This window comes from Lissotriton vulgaris, chromosome 3_1 (assembly GCF_964263255.1).
Source record: "Lissotriton vulgaris chromosome 3_1, aLisVul1.2, whole genome shotgun sequence".
Taxonomy (NCBI): Eukaryota; Metazoa; Chordata; class Amphibia; order Caudata; family Salamandridae; genus Lissotriton; species Lissotriton vulgaris.
Window position 1 is genome coordinate 66,626,370 of NC_141689.1, and position 24,171 is coordinate 66,650,540.

The 24,171-nt window shown below is 48.5% G+C and overlaps 1 protein-coding gene across 1 annotated transcript in view; it reads left to right on the top strand.

Moving 5' to 3' along the window:
• Positions 1-24,171, top strand: part of FBXO41 (F-box protein 41) — a 588,800-nt gene that overhangs the window by 104,227 nt on the left and 460,402 nt on the right. The window contains exon 2 of the mRNA XM_086960098.1: positions 4,785-5,756. Coding sequence (XP_086816224.1) covers positions 5,026-5,756 — 731 coding nt within the window. The 5' untranslated portion in view covers positions 4,785-5,025. The remainder of the gene's footprint in view (positions 1-4,784; positions 5,757-24,171) is intronic.

Genomic DNA, 24,171 nt, shown 5'->3' on the forward strand with positions numbered 1-24,171 from the left:
TCCATTCCAGTGCTTTTCCTTGGATTCTGATGTTTCTGAGGCGCTGTAGAAGGGTGCTATGGCAGACTGTGTCGAAGGCTGCGGAGAGGTCGAGGAGGATGAGGGCGACTGTGTCTCCATTGTCCAGTAGAGTTCGAATGTCGTCTGTTGCTGCGATGAGGGCGGTCTCAGTGCTGTGTTTTGCTCGGAAGCCGGACTGTGAGGAGTCGAGGGATTTGTTGGCTTCGAGGAAGGCGGCGAGCTGGTTGTTGACTGCTTTCTCGATGACTTTGGCCGGGAATGGGAGGAGCGAGATGGGGCGGTAATTTTTGAGTTCGGTGGGGTCCGCTGTGGGTTTTTTCAGAAGGGCGCTGAGTTCAGCGTGTTTCCAGCTTTCTGGGAAGGTGGCGGAGTTGAGGGAGCAGTTGATGACGTCTCGGAGGTGCGGTGCTATGATGGAGTCTGCTTTGTTGAAGATGTGGTGAGGGCAAGGGTCTGTGGGGGATCCTGAGTGGATGGAGTTCATCAGGCGGATGGTGTCCTCAGTGGAGATAGGGTTCCAGTCATTAAGGGTGTTCGGGGGGGTGAAGGTCCAGCAGATGGTTGGGAGGGTTGGTGGCTGTCAATCAAAGGTCTCTCACTCCTTCCTCTGTAGCGTGGGAACTCGAGTCGCAGACATTTTCACAGGTGCTCAAAAGTTTGGTTGTGTGAGTGACCCAGGGCCACAGATGCCAGAAGGGTTGGGGAGCAGGGCAGGGTGTAAGCTGGGGGTAGTGGGGCTTAGAATGTGCATGGTGTGGACTGTGAGACGTAGAGTTATTTTGAGGGATGCATTCCATGCTGTCCTCCTATCAGTAAACTTTAGGGGGTATATTTACAAGGGATAGCGCCAACAAAACGTAGCTTTTAGCGACATTCTGGTGATGCTATGCCCTTCTCCATATTTACAAAGCAGCTTTAGACCATTTTTTGTGGCTTAACGCCGCTTTGTAAATACGGCCCCTTTCTATGCATCTCATGCGTGAAAGGGGCGTCAAATGGGGGTTGCTGTGAGCGTTCCACTACAACACCCATCGCTTTTGACGCTGACCCAGATTTACAGGGCTGTGTTCATCTGAAGCAGTGCCAAAAACGAACGACGCGTTAGAATGGCGAAACAAGGAGAAATACTTTTATTTCTCCTCGTTTTTTCTTTTTCTATGTGTGCTGCATTCTGCAGTACACATAAAAAGGACAAAACGTCAATAATAATTGTTTATGTTCAGTAACGTGTTCCTTTCTAAACATAAGCAAAGATGAAATAATGGCGATTTGCTACCTCTATGCGTGCTGTGTTCTGCAGCACACATCGAAGAGACAAAGAGCCATGAATGATTGTTTATGTGCAGGAAAGGACACCTTCCTGCACGTAAAGAATAAATCCCTGCAGTGCAGGCACCCTGGTTCCTGCGTTGGCACTAGGCAGCTAATTTTAGCATCAGCACTAGGGAAAACACAGGGGTGCACCGTATTGTTGTAATTACGGTGAATCCCTGCATTTTGAAATGTCGGGGCACGGCGCTGCCAAATTCGGCACAGCTACAAACTCCGACATTTAGTTGTAAATATGCCCCTAACAGTGCTTAGAAACAGAACCAAATGCTTTAAAAAGGTTCGCAATTCACAGAGTTGGGTGGGTGCTAACACTCAACCTCCACCGCTGACATGGTACAGTGGGAAAGTTTTAGCTATGGCACTATGAGAGTTCTTGTTTAATCTTGACTTTACCACTTTGCAAAAATATTCTGGTTGTGCCCCCTGTGTCAAACATCTGAGCAGGTCCCACAATACTGTGGCATTTCTTTGGTGGCAGTATTCCTGGATCTCCCCATCAGAACCACTCGCTCATCAGTGGTTGTGTAATGAGCAAGATATACATTACTGAACCAGATCAAATGTTTTTTGCCAGTAATTGTGTGCTCCTGGGCAACCCTTTCTGAACATACGTTGCTGCTCCTTGTTGTTAATCAAGATAAGAAGAACTTCTACTAAACACTGGTAGTAAGTATGTGATATGAAAATAAGACTGTAATCCAACAACTGACTGATTATATCCAAGGGGAAAGAGAAAGCCAAGCCTGATAGATCACTCACTAAAATGTGGTGTTGGGAGAAAGTTATGGACCCCGAAACCGGGGCGGCTCTAGGCTCATGGTGGCCCTGGGCAGGGAGCGTAGGTAAGGGGAGGGGGTCTGAGCGGGCCGGAGCGCCGAGGCCAGTAAAGAGGGGGGGTCCAGGGTGTTTGGAAGTGGAACAGAGCCGCCAAATCCCTGCCAGGGGCCACCACGCAAATATGTATCCATCCTCAGAGGATTATTATATTAAGGATATATTTTGCCTTGGTGGCCGCGGGGTTTGGTGGCCCTGTGCAGGTGCACAGCTTGCACATGCCTAAGGCCGACCCGGCTGAAACAAGGATTCCAGCACCCCGGTGTTTCGTAGTCCTGCTTCACCAAAGTGTTTGATCCTCGTGAAATCATGTCCTTCCTAAGCCTTTGTCCCCTTAATTCTGATGCTGAGACAAAGGCGCGTGAGTCTCGGAAGGCCTGAGCTCGGCTCGAGGGTCTCTGGGATTCGCGAGCCCAAAACGAGCTGAGAGTTCATCCGCCTTATGTCTGCCCCCCACACTCTAGTCTAATGAGCCAAAAATGAAAGAGAAAGCAACAACCTTTTAGGTAAAACCAGATGGCGAAAGAGATCCCCATGTTGTGGCTGAATTTCACAATGCGAAACCAGGAAACGTGGCTGAATCCTGGCTTCCCCTCTTGACCATTTTTTTTTATCTTAGGCAGTTGTTTTATTTGACCTTGCCTCCTTTTTATTCATTATCGGAAATGAGAGCGCCTTGAAAGACGTGAGTTCGGGATGTGCGTGTGCAAACCCCCCTCTTTTGTTCGATTTATAAGACTATACCATTGTTCCATTTGTAATAACGACCTTGGACACATATAGGGTGCCCATGACAACTGACAGGCCTGTTTGTTCCAAAATCATCGTCAGACATGCGCGAGCGCATGAATGTTTCGAAGTTCATGTTTGAAAACTATCCCTTTAAGGAATTTCACTCAATGCAGTGACATAACCCGGTGTACCAAAGTGAAACACTTCCACATGGTAGACAAGCACACTTTTTTTTAATTTTGAAGAGACTTTATCATATTTTCACATATTTGTTGCACAAAGCCATTTAACTTGAAGGCGCTCCTAAAGATAAGTGGAGTGTGACACCTTCCCTTCATCTTTTCCCTCATTGCAAGTTTTATTTCAAATAAAAGATTGATTGCCTGTTTGTTTATCATCTTTCTGAATGTTAGTGCTCGTTCAAGTAAACCGCATCCCAGTGCCGCTTGTCCCCAGGGGACAACATCTGATGGTCAGGTGGGTCACACCATGAATAATGACGCAACACACAAACAGTTTTGTGGACCAGGCAACTCCTTTCTGTTTTTCTAATAATAATAATCCACATTTGTAAAGTGTGAACAATCACCCGTAAGGGTCTCCAGGCGCTGGGGGCCGTCGGGGAGATTAAGCAAGCTATTGCCCAGAGTCACATTGTGCTGGGCTAATCTGCCACCGGCGCCGTGATCCCCAGATTCCAGCGTCAGTCGCCCTGGCCGCGGCGCAACACCTCTCCCTGAATGAGTGTTCCTGCTCTTTAGTTATGTTTACAACCAGGGCCAAATAGGGAACCGAAACCGGCTCTGGCAACCTGCTCGCCGGTCCTCCCTGGGGTGAGGAGGGGTGCAGCCGAGCAGTTTGCGATGTCCAGTTTCGGCTGATTTTGTTACAGGGGGCTAATATTGCCAACCCCTGGTAACAAAAACAACCCCTCAGGGGCCCAAAACCGGCCCCCACCCTAGCGGCCCACCGGGGAAATACCCGTTGCCCGCTACGGCCAGTCCGGCCCTGTCTATAAGAACTGTGCACCTCAGGCACTTGGCTTTCAGATGGACTGTCCTGTGAGCCTCTAGCATTCATTGGGGCTGAGCTACACGCGCTTGTGTGCACTGTGCTCATCCAATTAGAATCAGATAGTAACAGATATCCAGGCATTCTATGCCTTTATGCGATTCTGTGGCTAATCAATCACTTGTGTCATTTGCAGATTTTAATTTAAAAACATGTGTTACTAGCTCAAACGGATCAAAAGCTACTAAGTACGCAGCCATATATATCGCTGCACAGTGGCAGGCCCTCGCAAAGAAGGTTATCCCCATTGAGTTGCTGATTACTGATGAGGTGAAACTTTGTCCGGAAAGCGTTATCGTGAGAAAATAATGAAGTAACACTGCCATACAGTGTGCCACCTTGCACCCTATAACTTGCCTTGTCTTGTTGCATAATTTGGTCTCCCCTGCTGCACAATTCCAGTGGCCCTGATACTGACTGTTTGTATTGGTGCTATTTGAGGGCCACCAACTTGGACCCCTTTGCTCCTCTCTCTCACGCCTAGTTGCTATTGTGCCTGCCTTGTATCTGCTGTGTGAAACATATTCTCATAAACCATGAAGTAAACTCCCTTAGCAGAAATAAGGTTTCCACTGTTTATTTTGACCTCCTTACTAAAACTTCTTTAGAAAAAACTGGTCACAGACTGCATCAATTGTACAGTGGTGTATGCATGTGTATGTGAGTTTTGTATAATCCAGTGTGGTCCAACTTATCTTAACTAGGCAGCTGTATCACAACTAGTTTATGAATCCCTTGTGAAAATTATGTCCTTGTGCTGTGCTGTGCTGACCAGAGTCTCCTTTCTGTTATAGGGTATATCATAACAGATCTACACGTGTGATGCTACAAAAGGTGAGGTCTGAAAATCCCACTATCAAGTATTCTGACCCAGGCCGGACATGCCTCAGAGGAGCCAGCAATCTGCCCCTTGGTCTCACCCTTCAACCCCCTCTGCTCCCTCTGCTGGGCCTTTCCTGCCATTGCACAATGACTGACTATTTGCCACTGGTTCCTGGAGGGCTGCCCAGAAGGCCTTGCAGTGCCAGCTGAGGAATGGCATCCCTGGACTTGCCCTATCGATGTCCGCGTTGTGGGGAACACAAGCGCTTCCGGAGCTTGTCGTCCTTGCGGGCACACCTGGAGTACAACCATACCTATGAGACGCTCTATGTCCTCTCCAAGACCAACAGCATCTGCGATGCAACCGTCTTCCCTCTGGCTGGAGATACGGCGGTCCTGACCCCTACCACCCGCCGGGACACCTTTGAGAGCACCTCCTTCCAGGGGAAAGAACATCGGTTCACATGTGACTTGATCCCGGCAGATGACGCGGACCCCACGTCTGCTAGGTTCTTGAACGACATAGACATTCCACTGAGTGAAATATTTACCAAAAAGAGCATGATGTCTACCACTCCACCCAACGCAGTGGCAGCCGCGGCCGCAGCGTCGGCTGCTGTAGACGCGGCCTACGAGGAAGGCTTGGCCAGACTGAAGGTGAGGGCTTTTGAGAAGCTGGAAGTAGACAAGAGGCTGGAGAAGCTGACTGAGGAGGTGGAGCAGAAAATCGCCACCCAAGTTGGCCGTCTCCAGGTGGAGCTGGACAAAAAAAGCACAGAGCTGGAGCGGGCCAAGCAAGAGAGTGTCAAGCTAAGCCAGGAGAAGCAGGAGCTTGAAGACAGGGCTTCAGAGCTCACGCGTCAGGTGGATGTGAGCGTGGAGATGCTGGCATCCCTGAAGCAGGACCTGATACAAAAAGAGCAGGAGCTCACCAAGAAGCAACAGTAAGTATTGCACTTTATGGCAAAATGTATGCACTAAGGAGCGATTTATGAAGTATATCATTTAAATTAGAAATAAAGGTACCTAAAGTGGCTGTCTGGATTGTCCAGACCACACTGCCCAAAGGTCACTCTAATAGCAGTTTAGATGCAGTGGAAGTAAATGTCAACTAAACATAGCTACTCAACATGTTTCGGCCATATGCGAAATTTTAGTGGCTCTTCTTCAGGAATCATTTAGGTTCTTTTTATTGTTTCTCCTCTCGTGTTGTCAGTAAAGATAATTTATTAAGTACTTATTTTTTAAAACGTAGTTGATGAATGTTTTATTGATCTCTTGTATAGAAACATCAGCACTAAACATCTCTGGCAAATACAGATGTAAACTGTCAACATACATTTAATGTCCTTAAAGAAAAGAGCTACTCTTGTTGTTTCAGTAACTAGTACTAGAAGGCCATTGTTTTGATATTTTCATTGTTATCCTGTGTGGTGGTATAAGAAAAATAATGGTGCATTCAAATTACCGGAGTCTATTACCATAACTGGGCGTCTCCAACACAAATAGAAACTGCTGCAGTAGGTAAGACCGATCAGTGAGCTGAGACACCGCTGCATAGATGCTCCTACAAACTGCAGTTAAGATCACTCCAAGGTTATTGTGTTATCTTTACTCCTGCCTGCTGGGAGTACATTTTAAGAGCATGTTCGAGAATTCCCCTCTGAATGGACATTTAGATAAAAAAATGTACAACCTACATTTGTGATGTGGCGGCACAGCTCAGTATAAACCTCACACTAGCATGTACCTGTGGCCAGCTTGCAGGTTTTTTGAGGTGGTCTGCACATTGAGGTTTATGTACCAATGCAATGGGCACTAAAATACTGATGGTGCCAACTTGCAAAGAATCATAAAAGTAGTTGAGGGACTGACATACATTTTTCTGGCAAACTGCAAGCCAAATCATACATTGATGGCGACGAACCCTGATGAGCACAGACTGCAATAAGAGAGGTGTGTGAAGTAACTGGTTATTAAAGGTTCCGTGCCTTAAAACCCAGTGTTCATCTTGACAAGAAACTGAAGATTTTGTCTGTGGGGAGATATCTTAAATTAAAATTAATGAGCATTGGCAAAGCCAATAGGTCTGGCTTTGTGCGTACACATGTAAACATAATTTTCATAAATGCTGTTTACAACATTAAAGAAAGACGTATGGGCTTTGCCAATGCTTGGACTAAAAGGTAGCAAAACAGGACTGCTTTCTGTTTACAATGCATGTAGGAGATTAGGAAATGAAGGAGGCAAACAGTGCGATGCTTGAGTTTACTTTTCAGATGTAAAACAGTACCCTGTACCCTCCAATGGAAGCACAGCACGAGGACTGGAGGAACCAAGCAAGCAGCCAATAGCTTGATACGAAAGAGAGAAATATGTCCCTGGGAGGAGCCAAAGCCCACGCTACGTGCATTTTAAAGAACTGGTAACAATAGGTCCTGCTGACAGCTGAGCTGGGAAGCCAGACTTAAAGCGCCTTCCACTGCCTCCTTAAGAGCTCTAATATGGCTGTGCGTGCGGTGTGTACAGCACCAAGGGATCCAGAGTTGTACATTGGACTGAGCTATGTGGCTTGTCTTATTTATTGTCTTGTGCAGTGTGGCTCCTCCCAGCCGGGCTTCAAAGCGCTATGCAGCGCAGGTGTGCATCGGAACAGAGATGGACTATGCATTGCCTGCGGTAGCACAACAGGCCGAGTGTAGTATACACACAACATCAGTGACAATGTGTCTGGAAGTAGAACGACTGCAGCACAAGGGACGGGTGCATAAGCAGGTCAGCGGTGCATGGGGTGTGCATAAAACAAAAGTTGTGCATAAACATATGTATTGGTCTGGCAAAAGAACAGTAAAAATCAGATTCCTAGAGTCAAAGGCAACACAATCCTTGAGGGTGAGAGAAGGCCAGGGGTGTCCGGGGTTCAACAACTCACACATTCTGCAGAGGAGGAGGGTGCAAAGTAAACCGACCGAGAATGATGGAAGAGAGACAGGCACGTGACAGAGTCATCAATCACAGACATTAGGCAACTGCTAATGTAAAGTCAACATAAGCACAGCGGGGCATTTCATTGCAGCAACAACAGAACGCACATTCAGATAAAGAAACAAAGTGCTTCATAATTCAGTAAATAGATGAAAGGTTCCTACTTTTAATGCAGACAATTATGCGGGGATCAGGTAATAGGTACAGGGGTAGGAGCAGACAAAGGGTGTGAGAGACGAGGAAGCTGAGCTTACCACGTGCTTAGAAATCCAAGAAGGGAAGGCGGCGCTGAGGGGGTGCACGGGAGCTGAGAGATTCGACTGTCAGATGCAGGTGTTTCCAAGGAGCAGGTTCTTAAGAAGGGACTTTAAACTCTAAAAGATGGGCCCTTGTCCATGGTACAGCATCCACCCTCCTCCTGTACTGTTTCTGGGTGGCTTGGAAGGCCGCGGCTGGACGGGTCTGTCATTAGATGGCTGTTGATTGGCAGACAACTTATCTGAGTACATGGTCGAGTACCTGAAGCCCCAGGGTGGCCAGTGGTCATAGCTGGAACAAGGGTGGATAAATGAACCCTATTTTACCCGTGTAGTCTGTATTTTGATTTCCATGGCACTGAAAGGAAATGGGAAATGAGTGAAATCTGTATTTTTCCCCTTTGAAATATAAGCCTAAAACAAACACATAGAGAACTTAAAACGTATATTAAATCTGTCTAAATTATATCTATATAGCTATTAGAGCAAACATAGGGATACTTGCCATGTTTCAAAAGAATACTGAAAATATTAAACAAATTCTTGATAAAAAATCAACAAAAAATCCTTTTTTATAGAAGATCTCATACTGTACTGAAATTCCATTTATATTCAAGTTGCATTGTTAATTTCTTTTTTGATGAGGTGCAGGTAATCACTTTATAAATGCCCCCTCATTTGTTTCCTTATAACAAACAACCATCGTGTCCCAATGTGGAAATATGCCTTTTAAAGAGCACACCCGTGCAGGGTTCACTCTTATCTTGTCCACAGGTCCATAAACCAACAAAATAGAGATTGGCACTGAAGCTGGAATTCAAACAACAAGTGTATTAATCACTCATGAGTGAGACTGCGTCCATACAACACCCTCACGTGTTCCAGGAGGTAGTACATTGAATACACAGACCATGGTGCTTATATACAGACTTTGTTGCAGAGTAAGCATGTAGATACAAATAGAAGGTACAGGCCTACACAGAAATAGTTACAGCCAGACATGGGCAGATGAGTAATCACTTAGTCAGCAAAGCGGGAGGGGGAACAGAACTGTTCACAGCAGCACAAAATATCTGACAGGTACATCTTTGACCAGGTGCATTTCAGCAGCTACAGGCCTTTTCTCAGCACATACATTGCTTTGGCTCAGTACAGAAGGAGTTAACTAAAGTTGATGACACAAGCAGAATAGAAAGGCAAGCAACAGTGAAGACAGAAGAATTACAGAGCTAACAAAATGGATGCCACAAACAAGATGGCTTCAGCCTATGCTAATGGAAATTATTTTCGATTTCCACACCGATCCACTGTAGTTTGGACTTCACCTAATAGAATTGGACTTTAACTTCTCACCATTGGAAGTGTCTGGCTTATCTTTTTGTATAAGAAATGAGGGAATCCTTGTAGGCTTCTTCTGCTGCTTCTCTTACACGACCAATCAAGGTACGCCTATACCACTCTTGCTGTCCAGTACCAAGCCGTATCTTTTCAAGTGTAGCTCTGGTACCCCCAAAAGGTACGGTGGTACTCACCCACCAAGGAGGGCACTCTTACTCGCGTGGGCCTGGTTGGCGCCACCCTCCACAGGAGCGGGCTCACGTCCTTCACTCTTGCATGTAACATGTAAGGAAGGGATACAGACAGACTCACCAAACAATCCCAAGTCCTTCATACTCGTCATTAGATGTAGGCACCCCTTCATGAACGAAGAAACCCGCTAATAATGCTAAAGTGGGGCTGTGCTCTTGGGACATTGACGTAGAAGCCTTTGTAGCAGCAGGGTAAATATCACCATCAACAACCACAGCTCTCCAGAGCTCGCCAAACCCTAGTAAAATGGGTCACTTGCTACGAACCTTGCTGCTCGCACCCACACATGTATAAGATTACAATCCTTCTTTGCTTCCATCACAGATAAGGACACCTCTTCCTTCCCTAGTGGAACACACTGTAAGTGTCTTGCACCTATGCTGGTGATAAAGCAGCTGCTTCTGTCGAGTTGGTCAATCAATCAATCAATCAATCAATCAATCAATCAGTCATTTGCTAAGCGCACTACATACCCGCGAGGGTCTCAAGGTGCTGGGGGAGGGGAGGAGGTGGGGGCCGGGGAGGAGGTGGGGGCCGCTACTGATCAAACAGCCAGGTCTTTAGTATCCTCCTGAAGGTCAGCAGGTCTTGGGTCTGTTGTAGGCTCAGTGGGAGGGTGTTCCATGTCTTGGCGGCGAGGTGGGAGAAGGATCTCCCACCGGTGGTTGTTCTTCGGATGTGCGGGACGGTGGCGAGTGAGAGGTCGGCGGAGCGTAGCTGGCTGTTGGGGGTGTAGAAGGAGAGCCGTCTGTTGAGGTAGGCTCGGCCGGTCTTGTGGAGTGCCTTGTGTGCGTGGATGAGGAGCTTGAAGGATATCCTCTTGTTGAAGGGGAGCCAGTGTAGGTTTCTCAGGTGAGGGGTGATGTGGCCGTGTCGTGGTACATCGAGGATAGTCGTGCTGAGGCGTTTTGGATGCGTTGTAAGCGATTGATGAGCTTGGTCGGGGCTCCCGCGCAGTGGGCGTTTCCGTAGTCAAGTCTGCTGCTGACGAGGGCCTAGGTGACTGACTTTCTTGTATCTGTCGGGATCCATCTGTAGATCTTGCGGAGCATGCGGAGGGTGTTGAAGCAGGAGGAGGAGACGGCGTTGACTGGCTTGGTCATTGAGAGCGTTGAGTCGAGGATGATTCCCAGGTTGCGTGCGTGGTCAGTGGGGGTTGGGGCTGCCCCAGTGCTGTTGGCCACCAGGAGTCATCCCAGGCTGACGGGTTGGAGCCGAGGATGAGGACCTCCGTCTTGTCCAAGTTCAGCTTTAGACGGCTGACCTTCCACCAGTCAGCAGCGGCCTTCATTCCTTCATGGAGGTTGGCTATGGCGGTGATAGGGTCCTTGGTGAGGGAGAGGATCAGTTGAGTGTCGTCGGGGTAGGAGAATATGTTGAGGTCGTGCTGTCGGGCGACGTGTGCCAGCGGGGCCATGTAAATGTTGAACAGTATTGGGCTGAGGGAGGATCCTCGAGGTACGCCGCAGATGATCTCGGAGGCTTCGGAATGGAACGGGGGGAGGCGGACGCTCTGGGTTCTGTCGGAGAGGAAGGAGGTGGTCAATTCCAGAGCCTTGTCTCAGATCCCTGTGGCGTGGAGGGTTGCGTGTAGTGTGCGGTGGCAGACGGTGTCGAAGGCGGCGGAAAGGTCTAGTAGGATGAGTGCTGCTGTCTCCCCATTTGTCTAGCAGGGTCCTGATGTCGTCAGTGGCAGCCATGAGAGCGGTCTCGGTGCTGTGGTTACTGCGGAACCCTGACTGGGAAGGGTCCAGGATTCTGTTCTCTTCGAGGTATCGGGTTAGCTGTTATTTTCTCGATGGCCTTTGCCGGGAAGGGGAGTAGAGAGATGGATCGAAGCTCTTGAGGTCTCTTGGGTCTGCCTTGGGTTTTTGGAGTAGGGCGTTGATCTGGGCGTGTTTCCAGCTCTCTGGGAAGGTCGCGGTTTCAAGGGAGAGATTGATGACTTTGTGTAGGTGGGGTGCGATGGAGCTGCTTGCTTTGGTGAAGACGTGGTGCTGGAAAAGGTCTGACGGTGAGCCGGAGTGGATTGTGCTCATGGTCTTGATGGTGTCATTGACGCTCACGCTGGTCCAGGCTAGCAAGGGGATGTGGTCGATGGTGTGTGGAGGGTCTGTTGTGTTGCTGTCTGTTGGGGCTGTCTGGGTATTGAAGCTGTCGTGGATGTCTGCTATCTTGCGGTGGAAGAAGGTGGTGAGGGAGTCGCACAGGGCTTGCGACTGCGGGATGACGTTGGTGTTGGAGCTGGGGTTGGAGAGTTCCTTCATGATGTTGAAGAGCTCCTTGCTGTCGTGTGCGTTGTTGTCGAGGCGGTCTTTGAAGGAGGTCTTCTTGGCAACCCTGATGAGGTGGTGATGGTTGTAGACGGCGTCCTTGTATGCTGCGTGGCTGTCCCGAGTTTGTTCACGTTGCCATTTCTTCTCTAGTTTCCGGCAGGCTTGCTTGGAATCTAGGAAGTCTGGGGTGAACCAGCTGGCCCTCTTGCTGGTGTCTCTGTAGGGGGGTTTCTTCAGAGGGGCGAGGGTGTTGGTGCAGTCCTTGATCCAGCGTCTGAGGTTGTGGGCAGCGACGTCGGTGATGGAGGGTTCGGTGGGTGGGCTGAGAGCAAGGTTTGCATGTAGTTGGTCTTCGGTGATTTTGCTCCAGCAGCGGCGGGGGATCTGTTGGTTATGGTGGTGTGTGGTGGGTTTCTGGAAGGTGAAGTGGATGCAGCGGTGGTCGGTCCAGAGGAGTTTGGTGGTGTGTCTGACGGAGAAGTGCGGCTTGAGGAGAAGATGGGGTCGAGCGTGTGGCCGGCAGCGTGGGTGGGCATTGTGACGAATTGTCTCAGTCCAAGGTTGGCGAGGTTATTGATCTGGGTTGTGGCGTTGTTGTCATTGTTGTTCTCAAGGCAAAAGTTCAGGTCTCCGAGGAGGGTGTAGTCGGTGGAGGTCAGGGCGTGCGTGCTGATGAAGTCGGCGATAGAGTCGCTGAACTGGGGGCGGGGTCCGGGGGTCGGTAGAAGAGGGTGCCTATGAGGGTGGAGTTGGGGGTCTGTGTGGATCTGGAAATGCATGTGTTCGGCAGTGCTGAGCGCGTCGTCAGTGCTAGTCGTGACCCTGATGCTGTTCTTGTGGACGATGGGAATTCCTCCTCCGACTCCGTTGGTGCGGTCTCTGCGGGTGATCTTGTAGCCGTCTGGGATGGCTATGGCAATGTCGGGTGTGGAGGAGTTGTTCAACCAGGTCTCTGTCAGGAAGGCGACGTCTGGGGAGGTTGTTTTGAGCAGGTCCCAGAGCTCGACGACGTGTTTGCGTGCGGAGCGGGTGTTCAGTAGTATGCATCGGAGGTGGTTAAGGTCTTTCTTGGCGGATGGTTAGTCGGCTCTGTGGGTGGTGTAGCTGCTGTTCCGGCAGGTAAAGGGACCGTGTGTGCGTTTTGAGGTGGCCTTGAAGCAGTTGTGGGTTCGTCTGGGGTTGAGAGCGTGCAAAGTGCTGGCGTCGTAGTGGTGGCGAGTGCAGGGACCAGGGGTTCTGGCACTGGGTGCAGTCCTGGAGCGTGTGGGAGCAGACAGGCTTGCCGAACGCCAGCGGCGCGACCGCGCAGTGGCCGGCATGTGTGGGGAGGTGGGAGTGAGGAGCAGCTGGGAGGCGGGAGGCGGGGGCAGCGAATGGCAGTCAGGGGGCGGAGCCGCAGGGGACGCAGTCAGGGGTCAGTGAGGGGCGACGAAGGAAACAGAAGGCAAAAGGGCACAACAATTGAGGGGAAAACGAGTGGCACAGAGGGCAGAAAGGTCACAAAAAGGGCAAAAGGTCACAAGAATACAGGGTGAAACGAGTAGCACGACGGCAACAAGGTCACAGGAAGGGCAAAAAGGTCACAGAAAATGGGGGAAACGAGTGGCACAGAAGGCAGAAAGGTCACAAATGCAGGGGCAGCTAAGCAACAGAAGGCAAAACAGGCAGAGAGACACGGGCCGTGAGGGGAGCAGAAGGAAAAACCGGGCAGAGAGACACGGGGCAGCGAGGGGAGCAGAAGGGAAACCGGGCAGAGAGACACAGAGGCAGTGAGGGAAAGAACGGGCACAGTCGGTGCTGTACAGAGGGGGAGCGACTTACCTGGAAGGGTCAAGGGTCGCTCTCCTCACCGCGGCCGGCCTATATGGGGAGGTGGGAGGGAGGAGCAGCTGGGAGGCGGGAGGTGGGGGCAGCGAATGGGCAGTCAGGGGGGCGGGGACGCAGCTACGAGGGGCGACGAAGAAAACAGAAGGCAAAGGGGCACAACAATTGAGGGGGAAACGAGTGCCACAGAGGCTGAAAGGTCCCAAGAAAGGGCAGAAAAGGTCACATAAAACAGGGGGAAACGAGTGGCAGAGAGGCAGAAAGGTCCCAAGAAAGGGCAGAAAGGTCACAGAAATTCAGGGGCAGCTAGGCAACAGAAGGCAAAACAGGGCAAAGAGACACGGGGCAGCGAGGGGAGCAGAAGGGAAACTGGGCAGAGAGACACGGGGGCAGCGAGGGAGAGAACGGGCACAGGCAGTGCTGTGCAGAGGGGGAGTGACCTACCTGGAAGGGTCAAGGGTCGCTTGAGTAGGTGTGAGGGCAATTCGTGTTAAGACCATCTCTGGTCATCCTGTGTATCACACACTAAACCTGCACTTGCTATCTAGAAAATGTTACATTATAGCCTTATAGCCCGCTGCCGAGGGCCATACCGGTTGTTAATGACTCTGAATTTGAGTTGCCGATCGGGCCTATAATGAGGGAGAGGGCCTATAACAACTGTTATAGCCTGAGGCAAAGGGGCTATAAGGCTATTAGTACATTCCAACCACTGAGGGTAGAATGTTCAAAATTAAAGAGGGAAACATGAAGACAAACATTTGAACGTTGGAGAAGAAGGCTTCTACACAGGGCTTTAAGTGGGCCTGGTCTCACCGGTGCGGAGTCGTTTTTTTAAGGGGGCAAGAAACAGGTCTCTAACGAGCTCTGTTTTGTTCCCTGGCACAGGTGGTCCGTTTTTTTCTGGACTGCAGTGAAAATAGGCCCATCGATTTGCGTGCGCTCACACTGCTCTTCTCACTAGTGGAGAAGTTACGGCTGACGTCATGCCAGGTGTGCGTTGTAGGGGAAGGGAAATCCTTTAAAGAGAGACATTTTTTCCCTGGTTTCCCTTCTCTTTTTGAATCTCAGGAGCAGCAACATTGTCGTGGTGTCACCAGGGGTTAAGTGGAAGTGTTTTCAATATTATATACAAGCCATAGTTGCTGCTTAATTATCTTATGCAACTTACAACCATTGACAAAGACAATAGCCCTTTATTGTTGTAGGTATGATGTTAATTGTTGTGTCATATATCTGGATGCAATGACAGAAACTGCAAAATACAAGTCGGGCGGCACACTGTGCTAAGCACAGAGTTTTTAGCTTGCGTGTGTTTAAGCCACGCCCTTAATTACATTGGCCACGTCCCTTTGAGAGACCCCCCAGTTTTTTTATCCCACTTAAAGCCTGTTTCTACTATCTATTAGAAGCCCGGAGCTTCTCCATTGACTTTAAATGAGCCCTCAACATTCCAATATTCTAATCTAGGTTGTGTTTCTTTTCGAAGGGAATCGTACTGGGCTATAAATGGAATGGGAACTTGGAAAGTGTCTGTTTCTGATATATCTGATAAATGTGTACTGTATTAGAACATTGGAATGTTGGGAGGTCCATTGAAAACAATGGAGTGCTCCGGGCTTATAATGGCTGGTAGAAGCCTGGAGCTCCAACATTCCAATGTTTCTTTGTTCTCAGCTCTGGCTGTGAACAAAGGCTTCAAGGAGCCTGAGGGGTTTCCAATCCCCTCACGCCCCCATAAGGCTTTGTTTTTTTTTGTTGGAACGTTCTGTCCTATAGTGGCAGAATGTTCTAATAGCTTATAGTCCTTTGTAGCTGGGCTATACAGGCTATTAAAGACCCTCTCCCTTGTTAAACGCCCTTGCTTGAAGAGGGCCTTTAATAGCCGGTATAGTCCTCTACGGTGGGCTATAAGGCTATATTATGCAATGAAATGCTAATAAAAATGATTTTACAAAAACAAAAACAGATCCTAGAACAGTATAACGCTAAATTTGTGCATCATATTTCTGAAAGAACTCAACAAATGAGGGAACTGATGAACTGGGTGCATATTTTGTGTTGTCAAATGAGGGGGGACATGTAGATTCTGTAGAGCTGAAGCCATATGATCCCAGTGATAAGACTATAACAATAATGGATGCTATCCCTTTTGCTGCAAGAAGGAGTGAGTGAAAAACAACTGACAAATGTGTGAGGGTGCAATGATAAACTGGTGTGTGCTAATTTCCTTGGAAGTCTGCATACCCCCGCTTTGGACATCAGCAGTGGCCAGCCTCCAAAAGCTGCACAGGGGGTTTGTCTACCACAACATGCAATCGGCTCCTCACCAGGAGTCCATGTGAGCAGAGTTGATATCGTGTGTAGGCCTGGGCATCGAACTTCACTCCGTTCTCCGATTCCAATGTGCAGGAGAGTTTTTTCCCTGCTCACGATCGCGAACGTTTAGTTCGCGATAGCGAGCGGTAAGTTCGCGAGAGCAAGCTGTCGCTCAGGTACAATTTCTACCCAAACGACAGGAATACCAGCACAAACTGCAGTTTGCACTGCACTCCGCCCCTTGCGGAACTTCGCAGAGTTTTTTTGTAACTTTGCATAGCAAAACTTAGCAAACTACACCCCTGCCTGATCGTGTGACACAGAGTGGAGCCGCGTGTGTGGGCAAGGTCCTGGAATGTGACATGCGAGTTGGATGGTAACGAGGGGCTTGCTGGCAATATCGCGTGCATTGGTTTTGTATGGTTATAACTGAGTAGTTACATTATGACAAGGAGGTGGTGCACAAGACTAGTGTCAATGGCTGTCGGCTACTGTCTGTCAGTGGGTCCGGTTCCCTGTGTGGTGCGCTTGGAATCCGCCTCAGTGCACTGAACTCAATGCTGAACCCTGGACAGCTTGTGGTAAGAGGCGACTGGGATGCAAAATGCTCTTTCATCGCCATTCACAACAGCGGCGTCCCTGACATCCTGTAGGCACTTCATACACTTAACACAAGAGACAGAAGAACATCACTGACCGAAGTCTAGAAGAATGGCCGTGATTCATCTGTAAAAACCTGGAAGTGAACGCCCCCCGAGGGACACTGAGGCATCATCTAGCATCTCCAGACAATGAAAGACTTTGACATCCAGAGAAGCGCCTGTCATAGCCCATGAATCAAAACCATAACTCCAGCGCCGGCAGATGTTGTCTCAGTGCTTCCTCTGGAGCCACTAAAGCAAATTTGTCAGCAAAGGCCCTGGGAAGACAGTCTACATTCACAAGCATGGAACATAATCAACGGCATCTTTCAAACAAGCATTTGCAATGCAATAGGTCTCGCATTTGCGAGACTTTGAGCTTCTGGCATTTTAAATGACAAACCTTTTATCTATGGATTGGTTTTGAAAACAGATAAATAAACAGCATTGTCATTCACAATGCCAATAGCTTAACATTTTGCAAATGGGAGACCTATTGCATTGACTGTTATAAAAGAACTTAGGGAAATAGAATACTGGCAAAGAAATATTTATCGTACTCGTGTATGCATGAACATCTGTGCACAGTCAAAACGTGTGTGTTTTCAACATTTCCTAGACATTTCCTAAAATAAAAAGTAGTCAGACACAGCAAAACGAACTATTTGTATAATAATTGGATTTCAACATTGAAATGACGCTCATTACTCAGCTCAATAAGGCGCATACCATAACACGTTTTTACAGATGCCATTTAAAAATTAAACAATATTATATATGATATATCGAGTACCTTGGGAGCGAATCTAAAATGCAATAATGAGCACCCAATGTGTCTTACGCTATTTACAAGAATCAAGAGATTCAGTCTGTGAAAATCAATCATATTGTTGCATAGTGCTTTCGGTCTGTCGCAGGTGTGCAGCATTGTAACAATGGAAACACCAGATGTTACCAATGCATGGTATTGTAGCGATTTCAGGCTCACCTTGTTCACCGTTGTGGGGCGGCAAATTGTAACAGGACAGGTGCAGGAGCGTGTAGTTTGCAGGGCCGGACTGGGAACCACTACCGGCCCTGGCAAAGTGCTAAACCGCCCGCACCCCCCCCCCAAATAATAAATAATTAAATAAATAAAAAGATTACTGTGGCCGCCTATAGTCAGATGTAAATTGTCCAGTCGGGCCAACTCCTTCTTAGTTCGGGAAATCAATGGGTTTAGGTTGATATCAACGATGTTTTGTAGTTTGGCACTTATTGTAACGCCTAGGTATACGGCCTCCTCTGTCACTCTTGAGTCTCCCATCACAATATTATTAAGCACAATCTGGGTTTTGTTGGAATTCAATTTATAACCAGACACTAATCCAAATAGGTGTGCCTCTTCTTCTATCACAGGAATGGCTAGATTGGAGTCTCTAGTGACAAAGGCAATATCATCGGCGTATGCCAACATTTTGGTGTTATAGCTACGTATTTGAATCGGTGGTATAGATACACACTTGTCCAACCACCGAATAAATGTATCGATATATATCGCGAACAAAAGAGGTGAGCAAGGCATCCCTGCCTAGTTCCTCTTGTGATCGCAAAGTTCTCTGACAGGAGCCCATTAACTAATACTCTAGCGATCGGCTTATTATATAGCCCTTGAGTAGCCATGATGAATCTGTTATTAATTCCACAATGAGACATTGCCGCCCATAAAAATCTCCAGGAGACCCTATCAAACGCTTTCTCCACGTCAAGGATGATAAGCGCCATATGGTCTCCTGTTGACTCCGTATAATCGAATAGCGAGATCACCCGTTGAACATGGTCAGTTGTTGACCGTCCTGGTATGAACCCATGTTGATATTTTGAGACTACTTTATTTATTACTAGCAGCCCATCCCGACCTTGTCCGGGAGCAATCAGGCTTCCCCGACCCCCGCCTGCCCCGACATTGTCCAGCATTTCGGGCCCCCGCCCTCCCCGTCCCCTGCCTGCCCCGGCATTGTCCCCCAGAGCCTTAAAAAGGCGACATATGATAGTCACAGCAGTGCATTGTAAAGTAAAACCATCTCACTGTATTGCAGCTATTACTTCAGCCTTCTCCTGGAAATTACCATTTCCATGTGTTTAGAGTGGGGATAAACCGAACCAGATTTCCTGGCTTTCCTTCGGGCTGCTTGCTTTCCCTGTCCCCGCCCGCCCCGTCCCCCGCCTGCCCCGACCCCCGCCTGCACCGACATTGTCCCCCGGAGCCTTAAAAAGGCGACATATGATAGTCACAGCAGTGCGCTTCGGGCTGTTTGCTTTCCCCATCCACAAGAAAAGTACCACGAAAAGAGCGCACAATTAAACACGGCTCCGAGGTTGACGGATCACTTTCGCCTGTGGGGTCTCTTTGAGCGGGGTTTACCCTTGACGGAGCTCGGCGTGCCGAGATTCCAGCATAGTAACATAATGCACGCGTGTCAACCTAAACCCTTACAGCTGAAACGCTGGCGCTCTGCAGTTCAACTTCCTGAGCTGTGTTTGAGGTAAAACTAATGAGCGTGATCGTGGTAGTTTGGAGCCTTACATCACCCCATCCCCCCGCCTGCCCCGACCCCCGCTGCCTTACCTCAGCCGCCGCTCCTCAGTCCACCGCTCCTCGCCGCTCGTCACTGCTCCTCCCCGTGCCATGTACGCCGCTCCTGGACGCCGCTCCTCCCCGTGTTCCTGACGTCAGCACGCAGGTCGCGGCCGGTGCTACTTCGAGGGGACTACTTTTTTTATAATGTAGATTTTTTAAATATAACTTATTTTTTAACTTTATATAGCCTATGTCCATCTGCACACCCGGAGGATTCCAACGATGTATCGGGTGTGTGGATTGGCGCTGTGGTTCCCGAGTTTACCCGCCTCAAAGCCTCAAAGTTCTTCCTTTATAATAGTAGTATAGATTGGTGCCAGTCTAGCTGCTAGAAGTTTTGAGTCCCCATTGATCAGAGTGATTGGGCGATATGAACCTAGATCGAGCGGATTTTTATTTATTTTCAAGAAGACCATAATCTTAGCTTCTGACCATGAGCTGGGGGGTCCCTCCCTGAAATATATGAGGAAACAAAACCATCATTATTGTTTTTAATTGGTCAGCAAATTTCAAATAGAACTCTGATGGAATCCCGTCCAGCTCTGCCGCTTTCCCACTATTTAGCGCATTTAGAGAGAGCAGGATCTCATCCCAGTTAGGTAGCTCATCCAGCATTCCCTGATCTTTCTTCTCGAATCTAGGCCCTGGATTTACATCCAAATATAAATCAGGATCCCCAGCCCCACTATGGGTTCTGTATAGAGGTCTTGATAGAATCTCTGAAACAAGGCCCTTACTTCGGCTGGTTCAGATTTTAAGCCTAGATTGGGGTCCTGAATTTCTTTAATAGTGCTTGCTGATGCCTCTTCTCTAGTACGCACTGCCAGCTGGTGCCCAACCAGTTCGCTCAGCTCATACACTTCTCCTTATTTACTGATTCTTTAATGATGGCTTTTTCCACTATTATTTCTGTGATAAGATTTCTCGCGATGGCTACCTGAGCCAATGCATTATCCAGCACCTGGCCCTGTTGAGCTGCAGCGATCAGATCCTCCTCTGCTTTACCCAAGTTATGATGTAGTACTGCTAGGCGGCATTTCCATTCCTTATTAGACCTGAGCGAGAACCGCAGTGTTTCGCCTCTTATGTCCGCTTTAAGAGCATCCCACACTATCACTAGGGGTGCACTTCCAAGGTTATCTGCTATAAAACCCGGGATCCACCCCCTCATGTGTTGACAGTAGTTTTCATTCTTTAACAAAGCCCTTTCAAAAGTCCAAGCGGTAATCGGACGATTATTCAGAGTATAAAATAGATTCAAAATTAAAGGATTATGGTCCGACAATAAACGCAGTAATTTATCTACCGTACACGCAGCTTTCAATGAGTTTGACATAAGCATGTAATCTAGCCTTGCATGTGTGTGGATATGAATAGAACGTGAAGCCAGGGTCTCCACTATGATTATGTTGCCACCCATCTATTAGGCCATGTACCATACACAAATCTTTTAGCGCCCGAAAAACTCTAGGTTTCCTACCATGATATTTAAATTCCGGCCCCATTGTCCAGTCCCCAGGGAGATGTAAATTAAGATCCCCGCAAACTATGAGAGGTAGGGGCCAATAAGTTAGCTCATTATAAATATATGTGAGCGTCTCTGGTTCATCGCAGACACTCCCATAAATGGTGCAGATTGTCATTTTATTCAGCCCCTTATTATATTTGCATTCGGTGATTGCCCATCTACCGAATTTATCAGAAAGTACTCTGTCAAATTGGAGCCCCCCACCTTTTTCTAAAATTGCCACCCCCTTCAATATGGGTCTCTTGTATACAGACGATATTAGCTTCCATTAATTGTAGCCCTGCTGCCACCTTCTGCCTTTTTTTAATATCATTGAGGCCACAGATATTTAATGAAGCAATTTTTTAACTTAGCCATCATGTCTGTCATAAATATTGTTGCCATTTGCCTTGCGTCAAATACTTTTCCTAGTCTCCTGGTCATTACAAATTTATCTGACTTCACAGTAACAAAGGGGCATATTATCAAGAAAGTGCGCTAGTGCGCAGAGAACCTTGCTAATCTCCTGAGGCACAGCCGGGAGAAGATAGAAAGATCGTGTATTTCACATTGTTTATTTTAAATTGTAATTAGAAAGCTACTTTTAAAACTGCACTTCCCTGCCTGTCACACGATTGCTGTGTGCAGACACCCCTTCTTCCAGCAAAACGAGCGCTGGAAAGGCTGAAAATCGCTGATCTCTCACTAAACCGCCATTACCCATGCCCTGACTGGGCCACGCCCACTACGAGGCCACGCCCCCCCTCTTCACATCCTCATAATAATGTGCATGTACCGGAAGCGCAGCGGACGAGCGCAGCGGGCGCGACGATTGCGCGCCGAAGGCGCGCTTAAGGCAAGCTCGTCTGCGCTCGTCCGCGATCAGGACGCGACCGGGGCCGGCCTCTATCTCCGACCAACCAGCCATACCACCGCTACTTACACTCGAAATGAGCTGTTGGCTCTAAAAACCCCCCAATGCACGACCTGCCCTTCTCCCTCCTCTGACGCTCAGAGCAAAGCCTTTGTTTGCACTGCCTGCAACTTCTCCCTGCCCGTCCCAGGCCATACTATCAGGACGACCCATGCCCTGAACTCCGCCTCCTCGCGCGGAACCCAATCCCCCCTGACCCTCCTAGCCGCCTTAATCAACTGCAGATCTTTGAGTAAACATGCTATCGACATCTGGCAGTCTCTACGGGACAACGACTGGGACCTACTATTTTTAACCGAAACATGGTTGAATGACACCACAAATCCTGCAATCGCCCTCGCACTGCCGGAAGGTTATAACATCATCTGTGCAAACAGACCCAATGGTAAATCTGGGGGTGGTGTTGCGTTAATCCATAAATCCAAATGGACGGTTACCCTCCCCCCTTACGACCCAATCAACTGTATTGAAGGCCTCCCCTTCAGTGTTCAAATCTCCCCATCCTCCTCCTGTTCTGGAATCCTTATTTACCGTCCCCCACATTCCAATACCTCTCACTTACTCGCTCTGGCGGACTATCTCACTCAGTTTAGCACACGATACGCTAACTTTACTGCACTAGGAGACTTCAATCTCCACGTTAATAATGAATCTTGCTTGCACAGCAGCAACTTCATTTCAACGCTAGAAGTATGTAATTTAGTCCAAATAATTACCCTACCTACGCATAAAGCAGGTCACACGCTCGATCTGATCTGCTCCAACTTACCATCTATCCGGGCCACATCTCCTATCCCGGTTATATGGTCCGACCACTTCCTCATCCCTTTTGAAATCGACATTCCCTGTCATGTCAGACCCGCCATCACCCCTAAATCATCAGGCAGAAACTGGAGTCGTATCACCCCTGAATCGCTCCTGGGATATTTAAAAAAACACTCTACCCCGTCCATCGTCCGATCCGGACTCACAGATTGACCATCTGGACGCATGGATTAGCCAGGCCATAGACGCCCTGGCTCCCATTAAACCCACTAAAACCTACAGGGCGGCACCCTCCGCACCATGGTACTCAGACAAAACTACTCCTTGGACAGCAAAACCATTTATAAATCGGCCCTTAAAGAATACCGGAGAATGATCGAAAAACACAAACAAGATTTTCTAGCCTCCAGAATCAAACTTGCCAGCAATGGCGCTAGGGAAATCTTTAATATAGTAAGATCCTTTACTAACCCCAATGCGCTGACTCGTACTCAGCCCGCCTCTCTGTCGCTTTGCGACAAACTTTCACAATTTTTTGAGGATAAAATCGAAGCCATCTACTCTTCCTTCCCTATTCCTAACACAGAAGGGCGACAAAAGGAACTCGTGACTTCCCCGCTTCTGCAGCCTATCCTACTCGAATTTGCATCCATATCAGAAACAGATTCCATGGCTGAACTTATCAAATGCAAATCAGGCTCACCCAAAGACCCTTGGCCTGCCAAGCAATATAAAAATCTTGCATCCCTCCTCAACCCCCACCTCAACTCTATCTGGAATAACTCCCTCAGAACGGGCTGTTTCCCTGCCAAATGGAAACATGCCTCCTTAGTCCCCATCCTTAAAAAACCCAACTTGGATCCAGACAACCCCAGTAACTACAGGCCTATTTCTCTCCTGCCTGCTCCAGCCAAGATCCTGGAAAAACTGGTACACTCGCAGTTGTCGAATTACATTGAAACCAATGGGCTTCTCCATGACTCCCAGCACGGTTTCAGGTCGGGCCACAGCACCGAGTCGGCCCTAATTGAAATGGCTGACTCGGTGAGGTGGACGCTTGACCAAGGATCGAGGGCGGTGTTGGTGCTGCTGGATCTCTCGGCAGCATTCGACACCGTCTCTCATAAAATCCTGCTGGAAAGACTGGAGGACCTTGGGCTGGGTGGCGCTGTTCTGAAATGGCTCTCATCTTACCTTTCGGACCGCACACAGCAGGTCTTCACTCCTCCATTCACCTCTTCTGCCAGACCACTCAAATGGGGAGTCCCTCAGGGTTCTTCCCTAAGCCCGCTCCTTTTTAATGTGTATTTCACCCCCCTGGCCAAGCTGATTGCACAGACGGGGATTAAATCTACCTCCTACGCTGATGACATCCAGCTTCTTTTCACCTTTGACTCCCCCTCCGCCTCAGCTTTTGATCCACTTAAATCCTGCCTTAGGGACATTTCGAGCTGGATGGATGCTAATTCCCTCCGACTCAATGCTGGAAAAACAGAGATCCTCTTTTTCAACACACCATCCCCTCTGGACTCCAGTATATGGTGGCCAGAAGACCTGAGCCTAGCCCCCACCCCCAAAGATTCGGTGAGAAATCTCGGAGTTCGCTGGGACAATCAACTTAGCTTTAACAATCAGGTGCAA